The 22,045-nt window shown below is 40.1% G+C and overlaps 1 protein-coding gene across 5 annotated transcripts in view; it reads left to right on the top strand.

Moving 5' to 3' along the window:
• Positions 1–22,045, top strand: part of ATP8A2 (ATPase phospholipid transporting 8A2) — a 320,265-nt gene that overhangs the window by 65,205 nt on the left and 233,015 nt on the right. For all 5 annotated transcript variants that reach the window (XM_048294917.1, XM_048294918.1, XM_048294919.1 and 2 more), the window contains 11 exons: positions 361–488; positions 1,623–1,700; positions 3,759–3,847; positions 4,544–4,588; positions 5,905–5,980; positions 12,549–12,654; positions 13,985–14,067; positions 15,688–15,737; positions 17,865–17,934; positions 19,635–19,719; positions 20,929–21,068. In XM_048294917.1, coding sequence (XP_048150874.1) covers positions 361–488; positions 1,623–1,700; positions 3,759–3,847; positions 4,544–4,588; positions 5,905–5,980; positions 12,549–12,654; positions 13,985–14,067; positions 15,688–15,737; positions 17,865–17,934; positions 19,635–19,719; positions 20,929–21,068 — 950 coding nt within the window. The remainder of the gene's footprint in view (positions 1–360; positions 489–1,622; positions 1,701–3,758; positions 3,848–4,543; positions 4,589–5,904; positions 5,981–12,548; positions 12,655–13,984; positions 14,068–15,687; positions 15,738–17,864; positions 17,935–19,634; positions 19,720–20,928; positions 21,069–22,045) is intronic.

The raw sequence follows: 22,045 nt of genomic DNA, 5'->3' as shown, positions 1-22,045 counted from the left end.
AATTGGGCAGTTGACATGTCAGATAAATGTCTAAATTGGGTTATAGTGGGGAATATTGTACTTCTCACCATCTGTCTAGCAAAAATTGTTCAGAAAGAGTTCGGTTCTTTAATATATAGCCTCAGCAACCTTGCTCTTCTTTACCTGGTATAAAATGCTGTGTATTTAGGCATGTGGTCTGTGGGTGTTTTATCTATCTTCTATTGAAATCAATATTAAAATTGCCCTTACACTAGGCATCAACACACTAGCTGATTATTTTAGCATTGCTAAATCTGATCAGGCGAACTGCATAAAAATGATTGCCCCTATACCACTCTGACTTGTGTCTGCTGATGTCCTGTGTCTTTTGGTCCACAGAAATGCTGTCTGTGAACTTTGGATACAATCTGCTGACGTTTATAATCTTGTACAACAACCTTATTCCAATCAGCCTTCTGGTGACATTGGAAGTTGTCAAGTTTACTCAGGCTCTTTTTATAAATTGGGTAAGTAGCAAGAATGAATGTATCTCAGTTCTGGATGTTGACATTTAAAATAAAAACCCACTTAACATCTTTGCAAGATTTTCTAATTACTTTTCTGATGCAACTTCTGGGAAACTCAGAGGGTTTATTCTATATCAGTTCTGTGTTTCACAGGAAATTAAAAGATCTAGTCATGGGAAGGTCCCCTGTGCAAATGATGACTTGTATTTTAGGCCTTTAGGATGAGAAGGAAGTCTCAGCTCTTGGTTGAAGGAGATCTCTCTGCTGACTCACGTTCAGTAATTATCTTTTGAAAACTCTTCAGTATCTTACAGCTTCTCTCAGACACAGCAGAGGGAAAGACTAGACTTGTTTGAAGGTGTGGAGTTTGGTTTAGGGTTTGGCTGTGGCCTTAAGGTCACCTCTGGTATGGACCGTAATGTTTTTGTAAGGAGATAAGTTGGCGCTGCCTCACGCAAGCAAACAGTAATCCCTCTGTTCAGGGAAGCTTTGACTTCAAAATGTCTGTCTCAAGTTGTGGGCCAAAAATACTGTAGTGATGGCTCTCAAGCTGGACAAAACCAAGAGGAATACCTTTTGTTGGTATGCGTTAATCCTTGGACTTTGAGTAATGTAGTAGGTTCCTATAAAATACATGTAAGTGAAGTTTAAAAAGTCTGTTCCCTGAGCTGCTTATAATGTACTAGAGATGCATATCTGAGAAGTTGCTTTGGTTTGTGTGGCAGCTGTTTCTTTTACTCTCACAGTAAAATGCAGTAACAGAAAGAGTTTATTTTGTGGAGCCACTAAAATTGTCTCTCCAGTCATCAATGTGGCTAGAACAACTGATTGTTGTAACAGAATACCTATGATTATCATGGCTGGTGCATGAGCTTCTTTCTACTGTACGAAGTTTCTTTTTTTACTGTTGTACCTTTAGTTTATTAACTACCTGTAGTTGAATCTGGGTTTTCTCATGTCCATGTAGTAAAGGAGGCATCCATATTCATCCTGGGATGATGTTTGTCTCAAGCATTCAGAATGCCCACTCATAGCATTAAGACAGTTAAGCCAAGCTGGAGCTGACTAAAAGAAAACCAGGGACTTTAGTGCTTAATTTGCATAACATAAGTCTTAATTTTGCTCTCATTTCAGGACATAGATATGTATTACCCTGAAACAGATACACCTGCAATGGCCAGAACCTCAAACCTTAATGAGGAACTTGGGCAGGTAAAACAACGTTTTCTTAAGTGTCGTGATTGTGATATGTTGTGTTGAGAGAAGGTGTGAGAGCAAGATGTACAAATCTGCTTTATTCTGTTGCTCTGTGTTACTCGGGTTAATGGGACATTGTTATTTTCTCTAGTCTGAGTCTTACAAGTGAAATAATGAGACATCACAGGATTAAATGTAATGTCATATAGGCAGTTTTGTGTTTGGGAATTGAAACTATTTCATATGTTCACCCAACTTTATTCTCAAAGGTATTGGAGAGATGCTTTGTGGTTTTGGCTGTCTGTACCAGAACAGAACGTACAGGGCTAAGCTTGGCTGAAGAGCAGGCCAACAGCCTAGACTGTGTTATTAGGTCTTGATGTTTCTGACTACTTCACAGGAGATGCCAGTCAAAAAAATGCAGTTGTATTCCTGATTTAGATAGTGTGTTCCTTCAAGCATTCCTCTTTTCCTTTCAGCTAAAGATAACTGTATATTAACTTCTAGTTGTTGTAGATTTCTTTATTCTGTAAATAACATTTCTTCAGACTGGAAGGGCTTCCCATAACAAGCTTACTGGAAAATACGACTTTGCTATTGGAATTTTGTAGCACCATTGAGAAATGCTAGCTTTTTTCCTTGACCATCAAGGTTATAGGTCTGTAACGGAACTATGTGAACTTCATAACTTGTGTGAATTTAGTGTTAGAGACAACATTTATGTATCTAAAAGACACAATAATTTTCTGCTCAGTAGGGGCGTAGTCAATATTCTTCCTGCTTAAACCGATTGACATTTTTCTTATGAATGCTAAAATTTGATTTGTATTTAAATCGCTTTGATGTGACGTTATCAACCTCTAAATTATGGTGTTATTTTTGCCTGAAGTAAAGTATTTGTGGCATAATGTATGTTGGTGGCCCATATGTTATCTTCAGGAATGGCTTACAAGTGATTCTGTGTAACTAGACTGAATTTTTTGATTCATTAATTGAATTACATGTTCACAGGTGCCTTTGATATTTTTGTTTTATGGTGAAATTATTAATGACTTAAAATTCCTCAGAAGTTTGGGTACCCACTTTGACTTCTGGCTTGCAAAGGCTCCCTTTCCAATGCTGTATTCAGTAGCAGCGTAGTGCACAGCTAAAGGATCACCTTACAAATAGTGTCATGCACTGTCTTGAACTGAATGGCGATTATTGAGGAAAAGCTTCTTCTAACTCTAGTTACCTGTCACCCCAGATCATCAAAGTTGTTTGGTCTTTAAGTTGTCTCACTCTTTCATGTTATTACCATCCCTTCCTACATGTTACTTGTTGAAAGTCTTAGCTGGTGCAGAGGTACAGCTGTGGTGTTATTAACTTGCAATTAGTTTTGGTCTGTTGTGGCCCATTGAAGGTGGGAATTGTGAATCTGCTAATGCTCCAAGAGGTCATGTTGCTTTGTTGGGGTTGCCTCTTACATCTACCTTAAAGTCACTGTTTCCATTAAGGGATTATTAGTTTGGGCAGTGCTGACTGTGGCAGTGTGTTGTGTACTTCAGGACTGCTCATGACTGGACATCAGAAAAAGCAGCTTTTGTTTGCCTGCAGAATACCAGTTGGACTTACTCTAGCATATTCCATGCTTATAGTGAGGGGAAAAAGCCCCAAACATTTCTGGTGATCTTTGAAACACTGAATATCTTCAGTGTGTAAAAACCCAATGATCCTTCAACAATCCTGAGTCTTTGTTTTCATTTCCAGTCTTGCTCTTTGAGATAGGTACAGTTAAAAGATTTGATAAATGTCCAAGTAGCACAACCAAATACATCTGTGGTGACCACACTGGAGCCTTGGCAATTGATATCTACTATTTGAGCCCTTCCACATTTAGAGATAAAGAATTAATGCAATTAAATAATTTGCCTGATTATTTTTCAGTAGATTTGGTAGACAAATCAAGCTGTAATAAGCCTGCATTGGCCAATATTGTGACATTTGAGCAATATGTCTCTGAGAATCTTCCTATTTTCTACTTTGAGCTTGTTACTATGCAAGTTGAAAATCAGACTTTATTTTCCCTTCCAGGTAAAATACCTGTTTTCTGATAAAACAGGTACTCTAACATGCAATATCATGAACTTTAAGAAATGCAGTATTGCTGGAGTGACATATGGGTACGTATGACTTTTTAAAAAACTGTGTGGTTACTACTGGTACAAAATTTTATATTGGAAAAGGTTTAGAACATTCTGTTCTTCAGTTTATATTCTAGCATGTTTTGTGGTCTTAATTAATAGCTTTCATTTTCCTGTCCTGCAGCACAAATTATGAAAGTCAAACCTGGGGAGTACTTCACATGAAGCAAAGAAACTTGCTTCCTAACTGACATGATCATGATTTAAACAAAACCAGAAGTGCTAAATAAGCTCTGGCTTTTCAAGAGGGAAAAAGTTGCAGTCCAAGGGTAGCAATTATCAGTCATATTTCTGAGACTTGAGAAGAACCAGAATTTTTTTAGAACAGTGTAGTTGTAATTATAGAGTTTAATGTTCCTTGTACAAGAGGGATACCTGCTTAGTGGTTTTATTCTGTTCTGACAAAAGGATCCCTTTGAGTCATCTAAATCTTTGTATTTGCTTCATTTTAAATGGGTAGTCTTCAGATCTCAGTGCAAGTTAACCTTTGAATTTCATGGTAGCTAAATTAGATATCTCAAAAGGCAGAAAACTTGATTCAAATGTATGAACAGCTGAACCTGTGGTTCCAGCATATGTTTTTGTGTGATGACTCATTGATCTTCGCTTTCCACCTATTTTTTTTGGTTACTAAAGTGGAATAAATGTTCTTTTTTCCCTTTTTCTACTCCTCAGTCACTTTCCTGAGTTGGAAAGAGAACGTTCATCAGAAGACTTCAGGTAAATATATTACAAGATGTTTGTGTTCTGTATAGCAGAGTGGGTACAATCTATATAAAGACCGCTTTCCAATTTGGGACTGGAAGAAGCCCAAGGCAGGAATCTGTTTGAGTAAAATGGTCTTCCAGTGGAAGCCTAATGCAGAGCTGGTGGGTGGTGATGGATCCACTCTTCTGCACAGAGAGTTGGTATGTGAACGGGGTGAGGAATAGGCAGTGGCTGGGGTGGCTGGGATGCTAATGCAGTGCTTATTTATAATTGCAGACAGTCAAGTTAAAAGCTAAAAGTAACCTACTTTACAGGAACCTTAGAGACTGAAGCTAGAGCCTGAATGTTGCTCTTTGCAATCACTAAGTTCAGGCCTGATAATGAGAAGAAAAGGGACTTCTTTATTAAAATGCTATGTTTTAGTAATTAAGCTGGGAGAGAGCTTGATATGTAGGTCTATCATGTCCAGAGAATCCCACTCCTTTTTATTGAGAACTTTAATCAATAGAGGTGACAGGTCTGTCCCATTCCACAGAAATGAGTGAAGACCCAGAGGTGTTACGCAGGTGTCAGTGAAGCATATTGAGGTTATTGGGAAGGAGGGGAAGAGCCAGGGAGGGCTGGCATGGATTTGAATGGCAAATACAGGCAAGAAGTGAGAGTTCCTACCCAAGAAACAGGTAAACACTGAATGCTGTTAGAAAAGCACTTGGTGGTGAGCTAAGCTAGGCTTCTCCACTGGTCCAGCTCATTTTTATGATCATCTTTTAGGAAGGTGATAAAATTACACGTTTCTTTTTTGTTGAGATGTAATTTCTATGGATCCCTCTTTTCTTCCAAGATATTGCTGTTTCCTTCATTGCCATATTTTCTTTCCTTGCATCTTTCTTTCCTAGTCAGTTCTGTGAAAGTTTCTTCTGGGTACTTATGTGGAGTACTCAGACTTAAAATCCTCCAGGGGTCAGCTTGAAGCAGAACACTGTGACTAGGGAGGGAACTTAGGGATATTGAACTTTGATCTATTTTATAAGTAAGCCTCCCTGAAATCCATGTATCTTAAATATGCTTAGAAACTGCTGTTGCTACATCTGTGCCAGGAGGTGCATTGACACGTGAATCTTCTGAAACACGTCAGCCATAACCATTTTGGGTTTTTTGCTGGTGCTCATTTTCAGCACTTTCTGCATTACTCATATGATCTTTTCTCAATGCTTTCAAGGACACTGGAGTCTTACTTTGCTTTTTAAATTTGCTTCCCAAGAAAAGAGATGAAGTACTAAGATTGGCAATGTTGCCACTTGTTTGAATGTGCTTGTTTTGCTCTGCAGCCAGCTACCTCCTTCCACCAGTGAGTCGTGTGAATTTGATGACCCAAGACTGCTGCAAAACATTGAAAACGATCATGTAAGTCTGCTCTTTGAATATCACGCCTCTTAAATGCCCTATTCTAGGTTTGTCTGGAATTGAATGCTGAACAAATCTATTTGTGTGATTAAGTCTGCTCTGTGATTGTGTCATGCAAGCACAGAGGGGGCAAATTGGAATCAAAATAGCTGCCTCCAACGCCTTTCTGCCCACTTGTCTTACAATTGAATTAAAGAAGCAATGGCATTGATATGGATACCAGCTACCTATAAGGCAGGTTCATGCTGTTGTATATGGAAGATAATGCTTTGTAACAAGTTATGATAGAAATTATAATTCTTTAAAAGAAAAACTACATGGAGTGTTCAAACATCTACACCATTTTTAATCATAATCTACAGCATTACAAGGTAATTCTGGAATGAGCCTTGTTTTAAGTATTGCAAGTGTTTGGAATTCTAGTTATATAAAGGATGCAAAAGATGGGAATTAATTGAATATTCAAGCTTAGCATAAGCCTTAATGATTAATAATCTTAGCCTAGCTGTTGAGTCCTAAAGGGACCTAGTCTTTACAGTGTCAGTTCTTTGTTTATTTGGGAATCATGCAGCTATGAAGTGTCTGACTGGACACAAGACAACTAATTCACTTGCCAAAAAGCATGACCCTTGTTCTTTGCAGGCTGTCTCACAGTATGGGGTCTGAGCATTGGCAAGCACAAACTCAAGCAGCTGATTGCTCTCCTTAGACAGTATAGCTTCTGTAACTGGGCTGGTTAAGTTTTGTATGAGCATCTAAAATATAGTTGCAATATACTGTTTGTGTGCAGGAAAGCTTTTCTTTCTGTTCTGCTGTGCAGTACTTAAGAACTTGAAACACAGCATGGTGTGAATGCCAGAAGGGAATAATTACTTGGTGTGGCACTATGTGTTCCTCAGGAGCCTAAAGATGGCTCCTGTGCTCTAACCTCCAGCAAGGTCACCCTCTCAGAACAGTGCCCTGGTTTCCTATGTGGCTTTTGTAATCATGGACACTGGAAGGATTTCCACTGGACATGACTTGCAGCCAAGATTCATGTATTGTCCTGTTCCTTTGAGTCCTGTTTGTTCATTTATGGCTACAATTATGGCTTATGGTAGTTGCTGACTCCAGGTATTCATTCTGGTTTAGGTATGGGCTGTAGGTAGAATGTATTTGAGCTCTTTCTGGCTGCTGCTTTAGGTGTGCATGCAGAAAAATGCTTTGGTATATTTTAATAGACTCAGCAGAAGGAATGTATCTCAAATGAGGTCTGAGATGGAATTTCTCACCCAGCCTTGAGATGGCCCCTTATTTTTGGGCTACCTAATTATTTGATCTTCTCTGGGTAGTTTCTGCTTTGGGGGATAGACGAAATACATGCTGTTGTAGCAGGCAAATAGGGGATTTTGGTAGCTTCCTTAAGTGTCATTTAGTCTAGACAGCTCAGAATTCTTTTGCTGGTCACTTAGACAAATACTGATGTCATTGCACAGCTGACTGTTGGGCTGAGCATACTGTGTGAACTCGGCCCTCAGACAATCAGTGTCACAGAAGACAATCACTTCTGGCTAATGAGAAGTACCTTGTGTAAGCCAAAGATAGTTTTCAGAGCCTGACTGTACTGGAGGAATGGGTGCCACCCTCTGGCAAGTGGTGATTCAGCACAACACATGGGAATGCGAGAACTACACGTAACAGTTTGCTTAGCATGTTCAGGTGTATTTGTCAGTCTGTGGGTGAGAGGAGGGCTAAATTCCAGGATAGCGGTAGAGGGAAGGGTCTTTCCAGTTTTTTTTTTTTTTTTGCATTAGGTCAGCTGTTCAGATGCATAAACTGCTTCTTTCTATCTAAAAATCCATATTATCTTCATTTTTACAGCTGATAGATAGCTGCAGATGCCACTTGCAGATGTCTGTCAGTTTCTACTCATTTAGTGAACTGAGGTGAAAAAACAGAAATGTTCTAGCACAAGCTGCCTAGTGGAGTTAGATGGTACAGTACTTGGGCAATTAATTCCCTCTAAACATTTGCCCTTTTGCAGCTGAAGCTGTAAATGTGATCTCTTCCAAACTCTCGTTAAGTGCTCATTGCTCTGGTCTTGAAGATTTTAATCTTTTTTTCACTTCAGTCACAAGTGTTAGTTTAGAACTGTCTCAGTGCCAAGTAATTTTCTTTCCAGGTTGAAAATAAAAAATTATGTACTTGTACTCATGAGACTGTCTTCCATCTGCTAGGAAGATTTTTAGCATCCTGCATCACCTCTAAATTTCATAGCTCTTCTGGGCCGCTGGTGTGTAAGGGCTGACTGATAGCCAAGTCCACTTTTGAGCAGCAGTTACTGAATTACTGCCCTGTAGGAAATGTTCCAGGGAAAAATAACTTGTCTTGAGCACATGTAGAGGTTTCTCTTGGCTGCTCTGGTATTTTAATGTGGAAGAAAGTACATAGGTTTGTCTGCCTGTGCTTTTTCTTTGTATCAGCTTCTGTTGGATGAACTGTGCGGCTGACCAGGTGTACGATGCTGTCTTGTTTCTACAGAGAAAATGGCATAAACTTAGTCTAATAAGAAAAGATCAGGTTTTTTCTAAGACTAGAAGGAATGTTTGGTTAATGTGCTAGACGGTCTTTATCTTGGTGCTTGCTGGTTGCATATGTGCTGTGAATGAACTCAGCATGGCATGCAAGCCTGTTTGATGTGGGGTTATGTTTTACACTGATGATAGGAGAGCAGGGAAGGAGGTCAAGAAGTGAAGAAACTAACAGTCTTGGTTCTCATCCTAGACTCCTCTGTCTCCCAGGATTCTCCCTGAACTTCATCTGTGAATTTCCATTTGCATATGAACTTTCTTCTGTGGCCACCAAATTATCTCTTGGCCAAGAAGTGGCAAACATATATATAGATATAGCTGCAGATGCATGAATGGGTTCAGTGAGTATGTGTGATGAGAACTTTAGCAGCTGACCAGGCAGAACAGACGACTGTTGTGCTCACATTGAGCCTTTACCACACTGAAAGTGTTTGTTTAGACCTCACCAACACGTCTGCTTATTGTTGTGTAGTGTGTGGGAACTGAGGCTATTATCCCATCAAGCTTTGTTGAAATGACAGCTATCATCAGCTGATTCTTAATTCCATAGGAAAGCAGCTAATGCCATGGCTAACTGGGATGAAAAACTGGGATTTGAAATACAGGAGGGGAAAAAAACCACGTTCAGGTGATGAAAACCTATGAGAGGCTCTAGTTCAGATTGCTGCAAAACTGTCCAAACCTATAATTTTATAGCTCACAATTAAATTGTTAGAGCTTGGTGAGATACATTTTTCTCTCACCTGCTTTTGTTCTTACTGTGCGTGGGACTTTGGTACTTTTGTTAAAGTACAAGGCAGTATCTTTAATTATAGGCCATATCTCACTGGTTTTGGACAAGATAAACTTGCATTTCACTCTCTTGATATTCAAAAGCTGGTTAATGTCTTCTTTCAGTCTGTGCCTGAAATTTCTTGGTCTCCTCCAGTCCTGCCAGCTTCACTGTTCTGGAGGTGCCCAACATGGCTGGATCCTCGCACTGCTCTCCAGATACTTTAGTGAACTAAATGGTAGGAAGTTCATATCTTTTTAAGATGGTGAGTCGTTATTCTCCTTGGTTATGAAGTACATAAGCATTTTCAGTTTCCCTTGGCAGAATGTGCCACTTACATGCAAAGTAGTAAGCTCTCAGGTTGTTAGACTGTGCTTTAATATCCCACTGGCCATTTCTAGGCTATTTGGTCAAAAAACTGTCAGTCCTGCTCACATGGAAATGTTGTGAATGGAGGCACTGATCTGATACTGCTACAAGTAAAATGAAAGATGAAAGATATCTTTAACTTCCCATGCAACTTCCTTGTAATTTTATCAGACTCTTTAACAGTTGAGAAAAATAGTTTGTCTTCAGTGAGGAGTCCAGATAAAGACATGTGTGGCACATGTGCAGATACGAATCTCTGCACAGTGCAGTTTGCTCCCCAGAAGACTGAGTCTTGTCACAGTGGCTTTTTCCTCTAAATAAGGGAGCCGTGAAGAGATGAAAACTTGGGATACAGCTTCTTGACCAGTGGTCTGCTTGATAATGGATAGTGGTGTACCTACTAGATAGCTAAACTTTGCTTTCACTGAGGATAGTGATTTGTAGATAACAATCTGCTTCCAAAACTAGGAGACTGTTGCAATGTGTATGTGGTTCTCAGCTGATAGGGGCAGCAAACAAAGTAATTCAGCCAGTGGAGTATATTGCTTGTGTAGATGTTTGTACACTATTTTTTTCATGGATCTTTGGGCAAAAAACCCAGAGGAAGAAGCAATGGCTTTCACCCAGAGTTGTTTGCACACAGGGAGAAAAATGAGTGAGGAAGGCACTTAAAATGAGAACTACCTGTGGATTGATAAATAAGAGACTAAAATATGGAAACTTTGTTCCAACTACAGATAGAGAACTAAAAAATGGGGTGGGAAGAAATAGGGCTGACCTTAACATATGAACAGGCAAGAAATGTCTCACAGAGACCATCAGTAAGAATTTCACTACTGAGACGTCAGAGAGTTGATAGAGGAAAATAAGTAATAAAGCAGAATCAGTTAACCTGTGGGACTTCTGTCCTATGCTGGGATTCAGCTCAGCATATTGGAAGGGATATGTTGCCATAGAAGCCATTAACAGATTTTCTGTTCACAGGTCCAAAGTAGGAATTTGAATGCTCTACCCTGATTCATGCCTGTGCAACAAATATTGTCAGTGCTGGAACACTATAGAAAGGAAACAAATGACAGCTGTGTGGAGGAGCTGTTGTGATAAGCTGGTTGCAACAGAATTGGAAGATTGCCCTGTAATACATTGTGAGCTGTGAAAATACCAAGACAGCAGCAAATTATGTTGCTGGCTTGAAAACATAAATACATACACAGGAAGGATTAAAATCCATGTCATTACTGGAGACAGGTTGTTTCCAGCTGATAGAACACATACTGTGAAAGCTTGTTAAGGGGCTAGGTGATAAAAGTGTGAGAAGGACATCAAAGGTCTACAGCAACAGATGCTGAAATGAGAATCTGGCAGGCTGTGCCTTTGGACATGGAGATAAAACTTTCATTATTTTCACTGGAAATAATGGAACAGCAGTAACCACTTGACTGTAATTTGCTGTGGACTTAGTCAGAAAATAGTGTGTAAATATATGTTCATTTTCCTGAGCACAGCTTCTGTACCCCAGCATGTCAAAAGCTACAGCTGTTGTTATTTTAGTGATATGTGACCATACAATTTGGAAACAGTTACATTGAAAATATTCATGAAAAAGTACATGAAGTAAAACAAGAATATAGGTCTTGGATCTTCAGTCTTTTTATTACTCTACTTTCTGATATGCTTACTTTGTTTACACACATTGACACAATGTTTGCCAGCTGACATGGTTTTGTGGCTTTCATAATAATTTACTTCCTACTAATTAAACCTTCATATTGCCAGTGCATATGCTATGCTAATGAAAACTTTGGAAACTAGATGGTATTTTTATATGCAGAAATTCTTTGAGAGTTTGCAAAGTCAAGTAGGGCTTTCTGCAAAGGTAGAACTGCTAAGTTCATGTCTGAGTCACTGAGCAAATGGCTGCTGTGATCCAAGACAGTGATGCTACCACCTGTGGATGTTATGGATATAGCAGAGTTGGTGAAGGAGAGCCATGTGTTCACTTCAGCTGTTTCAGCCAAGCATCTTAAAGATCTGTGCGAATTGTGGATGAAGTTAGTAGGCCAGGTTGTGAGCTGGGCATCTGAGTGCTGTTCCTGACTGCTGTGAGACTATAAATCTTGTGCCAGAGGCAGGGATGGAAAGGAGGGAAGAATGGGATGAGGGACTTAATTTCACATCACTAAAGGTTGCAGTTGCCAGGGTTGGCTGATCAGAGGCCTGTGATTTAAGTGCCAGAGCATCTTTGCTGAGTTGCAGACATGGTGTCTGTTTAAGCACTTTGAAACAGTGGTTTATGCTGCATGTTCTCATGATGCTGAATGCGTAGGGACCATGGATTAATTTTATGCTTGGCTGGGTTCTGTATTCCTCTGGAATGACACATGATGTTGCCTTCTACTGGCTGTTCAGCTGCTCTCAGCTCTGGATGTTCATCACTAAGGGTGCACTTGCAGCAAGTTTAGTTCTGGTGTGGTTGCTGTCAATCTATTGGAAGTTGCCATTAGTAGTATTTCCTGTTGCTAGATTGTCATCATCTTGTGGCAGATGTCTTTGCCTATATGAAGCTTGGGGTGCTAAAGAAGTAATACTTTTATGTTTGTGGGGTGGGGGAATACTCTGGCTTCTCAGCTCTCTGCAAGTTAAACGAGGTCGTTACCATTAGCTCTCTAGTTCATCAATGCTGGCCCTGAACTGTGCTGTCTTGATGTTCTGAGGTCAAAACAACTGCTATAAATAGAGAACAGAATATGTTTTGGGGTTTTTTTTGTCTGTGGCATATAAGATTGTCTCAGTTTAGTGAACAGGTTCCTCAGTCTGTGTGTAATGCTAAACCTCACTCTCCTGGCGTCCTGTCTAGCCCACAGCTGTGCATATACAGGAGTTCCTCACACTGCTGGCCGTGTGTCATACTGTTGTTCCTGAGAGACAAGGAAATACAATAATCTACCAGGCTTCCTCTCCAGGTTGGTTTTTGCTTTCTTTTTTGGGAGGGAAAGGAATGAGTTGAAGGAGTAGAGGTAGATGGAAGGAAGGTCCATAAATTTCTGGGTAATTTCAAAGGTCATTGATTTTGAAAGCAAAATGTCCCCCACGATGCTAGCAGTAGATCTGGCATCTTCTGTAATCAGTACACACTGCTTTTGAATGCTTCCTACAAAACCATGTAGCCCATGATGTTTCTTTAGAGATAGGCTGGGCTTAGGATTCCTTCTGCTCTCAAGAGACCTTCTACTCTTTCTGCAGGGTGAAAGTAAAAGACTGAGTGCGTAGGAAGTAATGATTTGTTTCTGCATGAGCCGTTACTTTATTGGCATGACTAAAAACTGTCTTTCTTGATCTACTATCTGCTTAGAGCAAGATAAGAAGCTATCCAGTGCTGATACCTGGCACAATACAACCAAAACTTTCAGAATCTTGGCTGTATTCAGGTTTGCACTTCACCGGTTTTTACTCCTTTCAGTTAGCCCAGAGGTATTAACGGAGCTAGGCGGGGCCAGATTGGGGAACATTGCTCTCCATTGAGTTTATCTCTGTTAGTGAAGATATTTCTAGAATTGCTGCAGTGGTGTATTGAGTGATGAAGCAGCATCATTTCTGTTTTATGTCTTAATAGAGTGTCTGAAAAGTAGGTTGAAGAGCTCATGTAAGGAATGTCTGGTCAGAGTGATGAACCGTGAGGAGACCAAGGGAGCTGCAGAGACATGAGGGTTGCTTGAATTAGGCACTAAATCCACCTGTATGGCAGTTGTGCTTGATGACACTTGCTCCTTAAGGAGGCTCTGTAATTACCTACGGGAGGTACAGGTGTTGGCTCTGATTGCAGCTCTGTTATTTGAGCTCTTAATAACACTGCCCAGTTCAGTCTCCAGAAAACAATGCTGTATTTCTGTAGTACCTGAACTTAGTGCCTTCACAGCAGAAAATGGATTAAATGCATATTGTGGGAAGTTAGAGTAACAGAGCTTTGATCTTGCTTTCAGAGCAGGTATTTTTCCCTTGTGGAAAAGTATGGCACCTCCACAAGAAAAGAGTTCAATGCTTCAGTAGTTACAGGGTATTTTATACAGATTGAGTACCAGGTTTGTGTAGTTGATATTGCACGGCCTTTGTAGGACTAAAATGTTGAATGTTTTTTGTGGAAGAGTGTGCAGAGCTACTCTGGCATCCCTATGGATGGGAGTATATGGGAAAGGGGATGCTGTTTTGGCAATCTGCCGTATTTAAGTATGGGTTTTGGAGGCCTCTTTTACATACCAGGTTAAATTCAAGCTGTTTGTTTGTTTGTTTTGGCAGATGAAGGAGCATTAGTAAAAGGAGCAAAAAAACTTGGTTATGTCTTCACAGGACGGACTCCCCATTCTGTTATCATTGATGCGGTAAGCGGTGGATGTGCATGGCACAGGCTGCCAAGGTCATGCAGAGCATAAAGGTGTCCTCCCTGGTTCTGTGAGGGCCCTTTTCCAGGGCCTTCAGGATCCTACATGCAAAGGGCTTATGCACACTGAGAAAAGTTGTCTTAATCTATTTGAAGATGCCAAGTCCTCTGCCTCTCTGTGTGGCATGGGAAGTTGCAAGTTTACTTGGGAAATGACAGCAGTTGTGCCTGAAAAATAGTTCCCTTGTCTAGGAAGCACAGATGGGAACACTCACATTAGAAGGAAATTCATGTGTCTGGGAGGTTTTATGACTATTATGTTTAATGGCTGCTGTTCTTCTAAATGTTCCATTTCTTCTGAGTAAGATCTTCAGTAGAAGATGTATCTGCTTGACAAGCTGTGTATGCGGGGGTGCGTAGTTAATGGATTGCAGTTAACGCAGGCAGCCTCAAACTCATGAGGCCGCATTCAGACTCAAGTTGTAGTCTAAGCTAAAGTGGCTCTGGATTTACACAGATGCAGCTAGTAGGGTGCTTATTAAGAATAATGAACGTCTTTTTGTCCTTCCTGTCAGGTATTTCCCCTCTCAAATTTCTTGGTGCACTGCCAAGCTAAGCACTTGAAACATTTCTTCTAGGACTTGTCATGAACTTTTTACAATTTCTCAAACTTCTTCTTAGTTGAAGGGGAAGAGCTTAGGATAAACAGTGTCATCTAGAGCCACCTAAATGCTTCTCTCCTCTGCAGGAACAGCCAGGCCTACCTGGCCTAGTTGTATACTCATAATACAAAGCTGGGGCATTGTTAATCTATAGCCAGCAATAAAAGCTGTCACTTTCAGAGATTCCTGTCTCTCCTTACTGCCTACATCAGCGGCAGCACACGTAAAATGGTTTGGAGATGCTTTTTAATCTTGGGGAAGTTGATACATGCCCTGGACATGTGTATACTGCATGTGTATAGATTTTACATTTTGCAGCACTTTCTTTAACTGCATGCTACCAATATCACTGGAATTCTAAGACTCTGGTCAAATTCCTACTACTCCTTTTGTATATTATGCAACAGGAATGGCAGGTGTTTTAAAATCTTTCTCCTTCTTCAGGTTGTTCCTGCTCAGCCCCCAAAGATAACAGGAATTTCTCCTCAGTTAATCTTTCTTTTTTTTTTGCAATGAAAAATATAATTAATATTCTTGTGAATTCACAGAATATAAGTACTAAGTGAGGTCAGTCAAAGGTTATTGTAATGCCTGGAGGGCATGCTTATTTTAACTTGGAAAAATGCCTACAGCCTGTAATATGTCTCTTAGTTGATGGCTGTTGAGAGCTAAACATGCAGCTTGGCTTTCAGAGCATGCCTAATCAAAAAGGATAAGATACTAACTCCTTGTAATGATGTAGCAGTAGTAAATGAAGGATGCCACAGTGATACAGGATGTTGAATTAAGTTCCTTAAATAGGGCTCTGCATCCTCTAACCAGTGGAGGGAGCCATTGCCATATTTATTCACCCTGGGATGTGTGACAGCCGCCTGATCAGCTTGCCTGTTTGCACGTATAAGAATATAATGCAGATTGTACTTACAATAGTACCCGATTTCTTTTGTTTTCTTTTGTAGCTGGGGAAAGAGAAAACCTTTGAAATTCTTAATGTGCTGGAGTTTTCCAGGTAAGTTTTCCTATAATATGCAAAATGCAGGGTAACAAAAACTTTTTTATAAAAAATGTTATTGAGAGTAAAAAGGTACAGCTGATACAGTAGAAAAGCAGAACTTCCTTAACTTTTGTCCTGCCCCTTCATCATCTTATTTCTGAGGTACTATGAATGAGCTTATAAACTGGTGGCTGTTGGCATGTGATCATAAAACTTTCTCCTGCCACTGCAGCTCTGTTAATGTATTAAGAAGTTGCTGGCCTGGAAGCGTCTTGCTGTGACTCATGGGTATCCTGATTTGTCACTTGTCTACTTCAAGAACATACTTTAGGATTGCACTTTTATAGTGCTTCTGCAAATTGCTTTTTGAGTAGATGGAAACTGCACCTGGAAGTGCCTCCTCTTAAGAACCATGCCAGCTATGAAAATATAAACATTGCAAGCACTCCTAATTGGTCAGGCTCATTAGGATGGGCATTGCTTGGGTAGCAAGAAACTTTGCTGAATCAGGCCCCTAAATCACTGGAGATAACAAGGTGCTTTCTCTTTGTCAGTTGATCAAGTTAGGCCAGTTTGGATGGTGCTAGGTGCTAGTTACCATTCCTTTTTTTTCTGTTGTTTTTTTTCCTACTCTTGCTGGGGATTAAGCCTTGAACTCTTGTTCTCTGCTTTTAGTTGGCTGGTTGTGCTCTAAAGGACTATGTAAAACTAAAGGTAGGGATGATTTGGGTAGGCAGCTTTTCTTGTGTCCTGACTTGCTTTGAAGATTATTCTTGAGTACTTCCCTCTTTCCAGTCAGAATGTAGCTATTTCAGCTACTTGTGGTAAGTATCTGAAAAGGCACTGGAGGAGTCTTTGAGGGTTTGTGGCGAGTTGACCAGCACCCTGGTGTCTGTGGACAGGAGTAGCCACAGCTTGCATGCAGCAGAAAAGAGCTGTCTTAATTCTCCCCTGTGTAGCACCTTCCCACCTGGCCACTGAGGGAGCTCCTGTAATTAGTTTTCAAAAAGCACATGGAAGTTTCCCAGTGTCATTAGAATGTTGCAGCAATTCTGGGCACAGCTAATTGCTGTCCTTCCAACCCCTCTTTAGAAAGCCTCAGAAAAGATTTGTTTTGTCTGATGATCATGCCAAGAGCTTGCTTTAATACACATGGCTCTTGAGCTCTGAAAAGGGACTTCATTTCTCAAAGCAGCCTCAAGAGGAGACAAAAGATTGCTCAACACTGTGTTTTGTACACATTGGCAAAATGGTAATGAGGAAGGAGGGTACTTCCGAGTTGTCCTTCTGCTAAGGAAAAGATTTACATGAAACCACATGTTCTTATGGTTCCCTTAATGAGAGTTGATTTGTTTGCCTCTGCCTCTTGCAAGTTGAGTATCTTTTCCAGTGGGTCTTTTAAAGGAGAGATTGATAAGTAAAATGACAAAATTTCTTAAAAAAAATGAAATTATCCTTGCCTGCCTTCCTTTGTTAGATGTTGGTGTACAGTATGCTACCGTCTACATTAGGGTTTTTTTTAATATAGATGCCAAACTTGACTGTCCTGTCCTTGCTTGAGGGGTCTCACTTCCTTGTACTTAATCCCAACTATGTGGGTCTGATTAGACCAATATAAAGAATCTATAGAGCCCAAGAACTGGTCTATACCATGATTCCTTTCAATGATGTTTTTGCTTGCTTTTGAGTTAGGAAGTTAAACAAGTGCCCTTGTCAGTGGATGGTTGTTTCAATGTCTGTTATGCCTATAATAAAGATGTGATCAGCCTTAAAGATTCCATTTCTAGAGTCCCCAAAGGAATTTTGCTTGAGAAATAAGGAAAAACTGAGAGAGAATAATGAGAATAAATGTGACTGCCCTTCTTCCAAGACGATTTTATACTATCTTGCTCTTTTTCAAATTCTTGCTCGCATCTGGGTTTAAGTCTGAAGTGCTTGCCAATGGGAGACATAGGGCTGAAGCTCAAAATAGGCAATTTAATATTTCTCCTTGTGGTCAAGGGTTGTGGGATCTTAAGTTACTGCTGTTATATCCCATTTGATTTCAGATGCACTAAACACATCTGAGAAAATTCACTGGCTAGAACAGGAATTACTCTTCGCCACTTTGACTAATGAAAGCAACTATTTTTCTTTCAATAGCAACAGGAAGAGAATGTCAGTGATCGTTCGAACTCCGGCAGGACAGCTACGTCTCTACTGCAAAGGGGCTGTAAGTAATTATGCTGCCTAATGGAGAACACTGCCAGTTATTGTTTCAACAGCTGTGCCTGATGCTGACATTTCATGTCTCATACAGAATACCTGTTGGTTTTCTGTTTAGGGCCAAGTGATTTAAGAGAGCTGTCATTCCTCCTCTGACTCCTTTTGTAGGCTGGGAGACTGCTAGGCTTTCTACTACCCAGCTGAAATCCTGAAATTAATGGGAGCAGTACCCTCACTTCAGCAAAGCCAGGGCTTACCCAGCTGTGCAGCAGGAGTTCAGGAGCTGGACTAAATGCTGTTGTCTGAATTTATAACACTAAAATTTGTTCTCAAGTGCTTGGCTCTTGATCTGGCTTTCGTGCATCTCTGCACCTGCTGTTATTTGTCATCATGACTTGCACCATGTTGTGCTTTTGTCTTCACTGACAAGAGCAATAACTTAGCACAGTACAAAGGCTCCAAAACTAGCATTGTCCACAGCCAGAGAATGGTTCTAATTTCAGTGGAAAACTATGGAGCTGGCTTTTTGCAACAGGGAAAACTCTTCCTGACCTCTGAGAGGCTCTGGTTTACTTGAATTTGCCATGACATATAGGTCTGTGTTCACTGCTCTGTTGCTTCTGTTTATCTCCCCTGATTTCATAAAGATGTGCTGGCTTCATGCTGGTGTGGTGGAAGGGAATTAAGCCCCCTGCCATTGTGTGGTAGTTCACAGTTGTATGTCTAACAGGGCCACACAGACTTGGAACTTGCTTGTTGTTCATGCCATGCCTGAATTCACCCTGTTCTTTGGAGTGTGGCACTGGAAGGGATGGAGAGCAGGAGGCTCTGTAGTACAAAGTTTCATGCTGTTTTCTGTATGAGCAGACCTAGATGTACTAACATGCTGCATCTGCCACTCATGTGAGCTGTAAGCTAACTGCTTATTCTGCATTAACTCTTCCACATTCTGGTAGTCATCCTCTGTCCTGCTGCTTCCATAATAAATAGGTTTGTATGCCTGTCTGTAATCAGCGCTAGATGTAGGCCTGTTTACTTAGCTTAAGAGCAGATGTCTGAGTAAAAGTAGAGTTTCTGTATTACATATGTTTGTAGAACTTGTTCTGGTAGTTGCAGAGTAAAATCCAGACTCTAGTTATGTGGGTGATGCTGCTATATTTTGATTACAGCTCTTAGCCAGGCCTTTTCAATTGTCCTTTGATTTAGTGATAAAGAAAGCTGCTACAGGAAGAAGGCTGTTTCTGAGAGAATGTTGTGGTAGAACATGATCAGTGTTTCTGCCTTTTATTTTTAACATCAGTGGGAATCTTTTCTAGAAAGGACTGCAGGAAACTACTGCATGGGACTGCAATATGTACTGAATAAGACCAGACATTTGTGTTCTCTGAAAATCAATATATTGGCTTAGTAATCTGTGGAGAAGTGTTCTGTACTGCCCAGTAATGGGGACCTCTTTATGGAAAAAGGAGAGGAGGGCAGAGTGTACTTCTGTTCCTGTTATTTAAAGTGGAAGCAGTATCTCTGCCACTGGGCACAATCCAGATTAATTACTCAAATCAGAGACTCTAAACCCCAAATATATTGTAAATACAGTTTTATTTTTGATATTAGCAAGTCCATTCAGGTTGCTTCTCTTGAGCTTGTAAATACACAAATAGCAACTTCCTATGTAGACTTACTCTGTTGTAATGAATTTGGTTTTAATAGGATAATGTAATTTTTGAGAGGCTTTCAAAAGATTCCCAGTATATGGAACAAACACTGTGCCATCTTGAATACTTCGCAACGGAAGGTAAGAGAAACAGCATGCCATGAGATTTCAGTTTATGAAATTATTTGCAGCATATTCTGCATTGTCTAAGCTCTGTGGTGTCAACTGAGATGATCGTGAAGATAAATCAAGACGGAGTGTGTTATTAGCAAATTAACAACTGTAGGATGACTTCAAGTGTAAGGAGGGTTTTGTCCAACTTCTGTGTGATTTCAATAGGGAAGTGGAATTTGGAAGGAAAGGACAGTGTTCTGTGTGTCCATGATGAAGAGAAAAGGTATCAGTTGTGTTGCCCAGAACAGCTCAGTTACATTGGAGTTGGAGGTGTTTTTACCAGGGTAGAAGTCGGATGCCAGCGTCTCTGGCTTTACGAGGCAGAACATGCTGGGCAGCCTGGTAGACTGAGACATCAAAGATGGTCTGAAATGGTCTGTAAGGCCTTTGACTGATGTAGCACCTCTGTTCACAGGGAAGCACTGGGCTTTTTTTCCCCCCTTCTGCAATAGCATAGCATACCTGATTTATAGTAAAACCATGAACCAGCATTTTTCTTCCAAAATCTGAAAATAACATTCAGCTTTTAAAAAAAAAAATTTTTTTGCAGACTCCCATGGTCCCAGTAGTGGAACTTCTGTATTTTTTATTTTATCACACACACTCCTTTCTGCTTGATTCATGACAGAAAAAAAACCAAACCAAAATCATTACTTCTCTATGTTAATTTTTGCCAGTGGTCTAATAAATTGCTTTTCGTACTTCATGGACCCACTTCACTATCTTATGCACATGTAACTCCCATTATTAGTGTGAGTTACATTGGTACACTGAAGGAGAGCACAGTCTTGCTAAAAAGAAGCATGGACTGTGCAGGGTGTTTGACTAATATCACCAATCACAGTATGTAGCCCATTCTTCAGTATGATCTTTCTAAAAATACGTGAACGTCAAGCTTGCTTTCATACTTAGTAAAAAGTTTTTGCCCAATACTTTCTGGATTTGCACCAACTTTGGTAGCCAAAATGAACCAGATTTGTGGTTTGCAACTGTGGAAATCCAAATACTTTAAAAAATGTGCAGGGTGATTTTGTGGAATCCAGAGTTTAACAGTGTGTGTTAGACACTCTTGTTGTTCCAGCGTGAGGGTTAGAATTTAGTGTTCCTTAGGTATGAATGATTTGATGATACTCAATGCAATTTTACTGTGGGTAATGGCTGTCTTCTGTTTTGTAGGTCTGAGGACATTGTGCATTGCTTACGCTGATCTCTCGGAGAAGTCTTACAGAGAGTGGTTGAATGTCTACAATGAATCCAGTACAGTTCTGAAAGACAGAACTCAGAAGCTGGAGGAATGCTATGAGATCATTGAAAAGGTGAAACATACTTTTTTGATGATCAGATGCAGATTCCCTTACATGTGTATTTTCCAGTGGAATTTTGGCTTTACACAATTAAATAAACTGTTAATTTCATAGATGAGAAACTGGAAAGGTTTTTTAGTTGGTAGCCTGTTCAGTCCACAGTTTTAATCTGTAAATCCGAGACAAATTTACAGATAAAAAATAATTTCTACTTATAAACGCTTTTCTCACACTTTTAAAAACCTTCCTGTTTTGTGTAAGGTTGTTGTAACTTGCTAAAGATAATACATGTAAGTCACTGTATTGCACCAAGTTCCCATGTACTAGTGCATGAAGAGATCTGTTCCTTTTAGTACAGCACTCACAGTTCAGCGTTGTTGAAGGCTGTTGTAGGGACAGTGTAGGGCTCACCAAAGCCTGTAGCAGCATGGGCTAAAAAAAGGGTGAAAACCTGCACTCCATGCAAATTGCAGAGCTCTTAATTTTGGAAGGGGAAAGTAGGTATCAGAGAACCTACTTGAAACACTAATCCCACAGTGAATGAAATGTTAAAATGCCAACACTAGGGGCCAGTATTTCTCTGAGCCTCGTTGGTCTTGCTGCTTTCGGAAGTGCTGGTAGTTGCACTGCTAACCTATGTGGGTTCATGTTCTTCCCTCTTGCTCCAGGTATTTAGTTTTATTTAGTGGTTTCTTTAAAACATGTTTTGAACTTCAATATATTTAAAAATTAATGTTAATTTAAATTAATATTAATTTAATAATTAAATTTAATATTAAAATGTTGCTTAGGTTCTTTCGTTTACTTAAGTTAGTTGGGGCAAAATCATAGAATGATAGAATGGCCTGGTTTGGAAGGGACCTTGAAGATCATTGAGTACCAATCCTCCTGCCTTGGGCAGGGACACCTTTCACTAGGCCAGGTTGCTAGAGCTCCATCCAACCTGGCCTTGAATGCTTCCAGGGGTGGGGCATCCACAAGGAGGTTGA

This window comes from Corvus hawaiiensis, chromosome 2 (genome assembly GCF_020740725.1).
Source record: "Corvus hawaiiensis isolate bCorHaw1 chromosome 2, bCorHaw1.pri.cur, whole genome shotgun sequence".
Lineage (NCBI taxonomy): Eukaryota > Metazoa > Chordata > Aves > Passeriformes > Corvidae > Corvus > Corvus hawaiiensis.
This window is presented reverse-complemented; position numbering and strand designations above follow the sequence as displayed.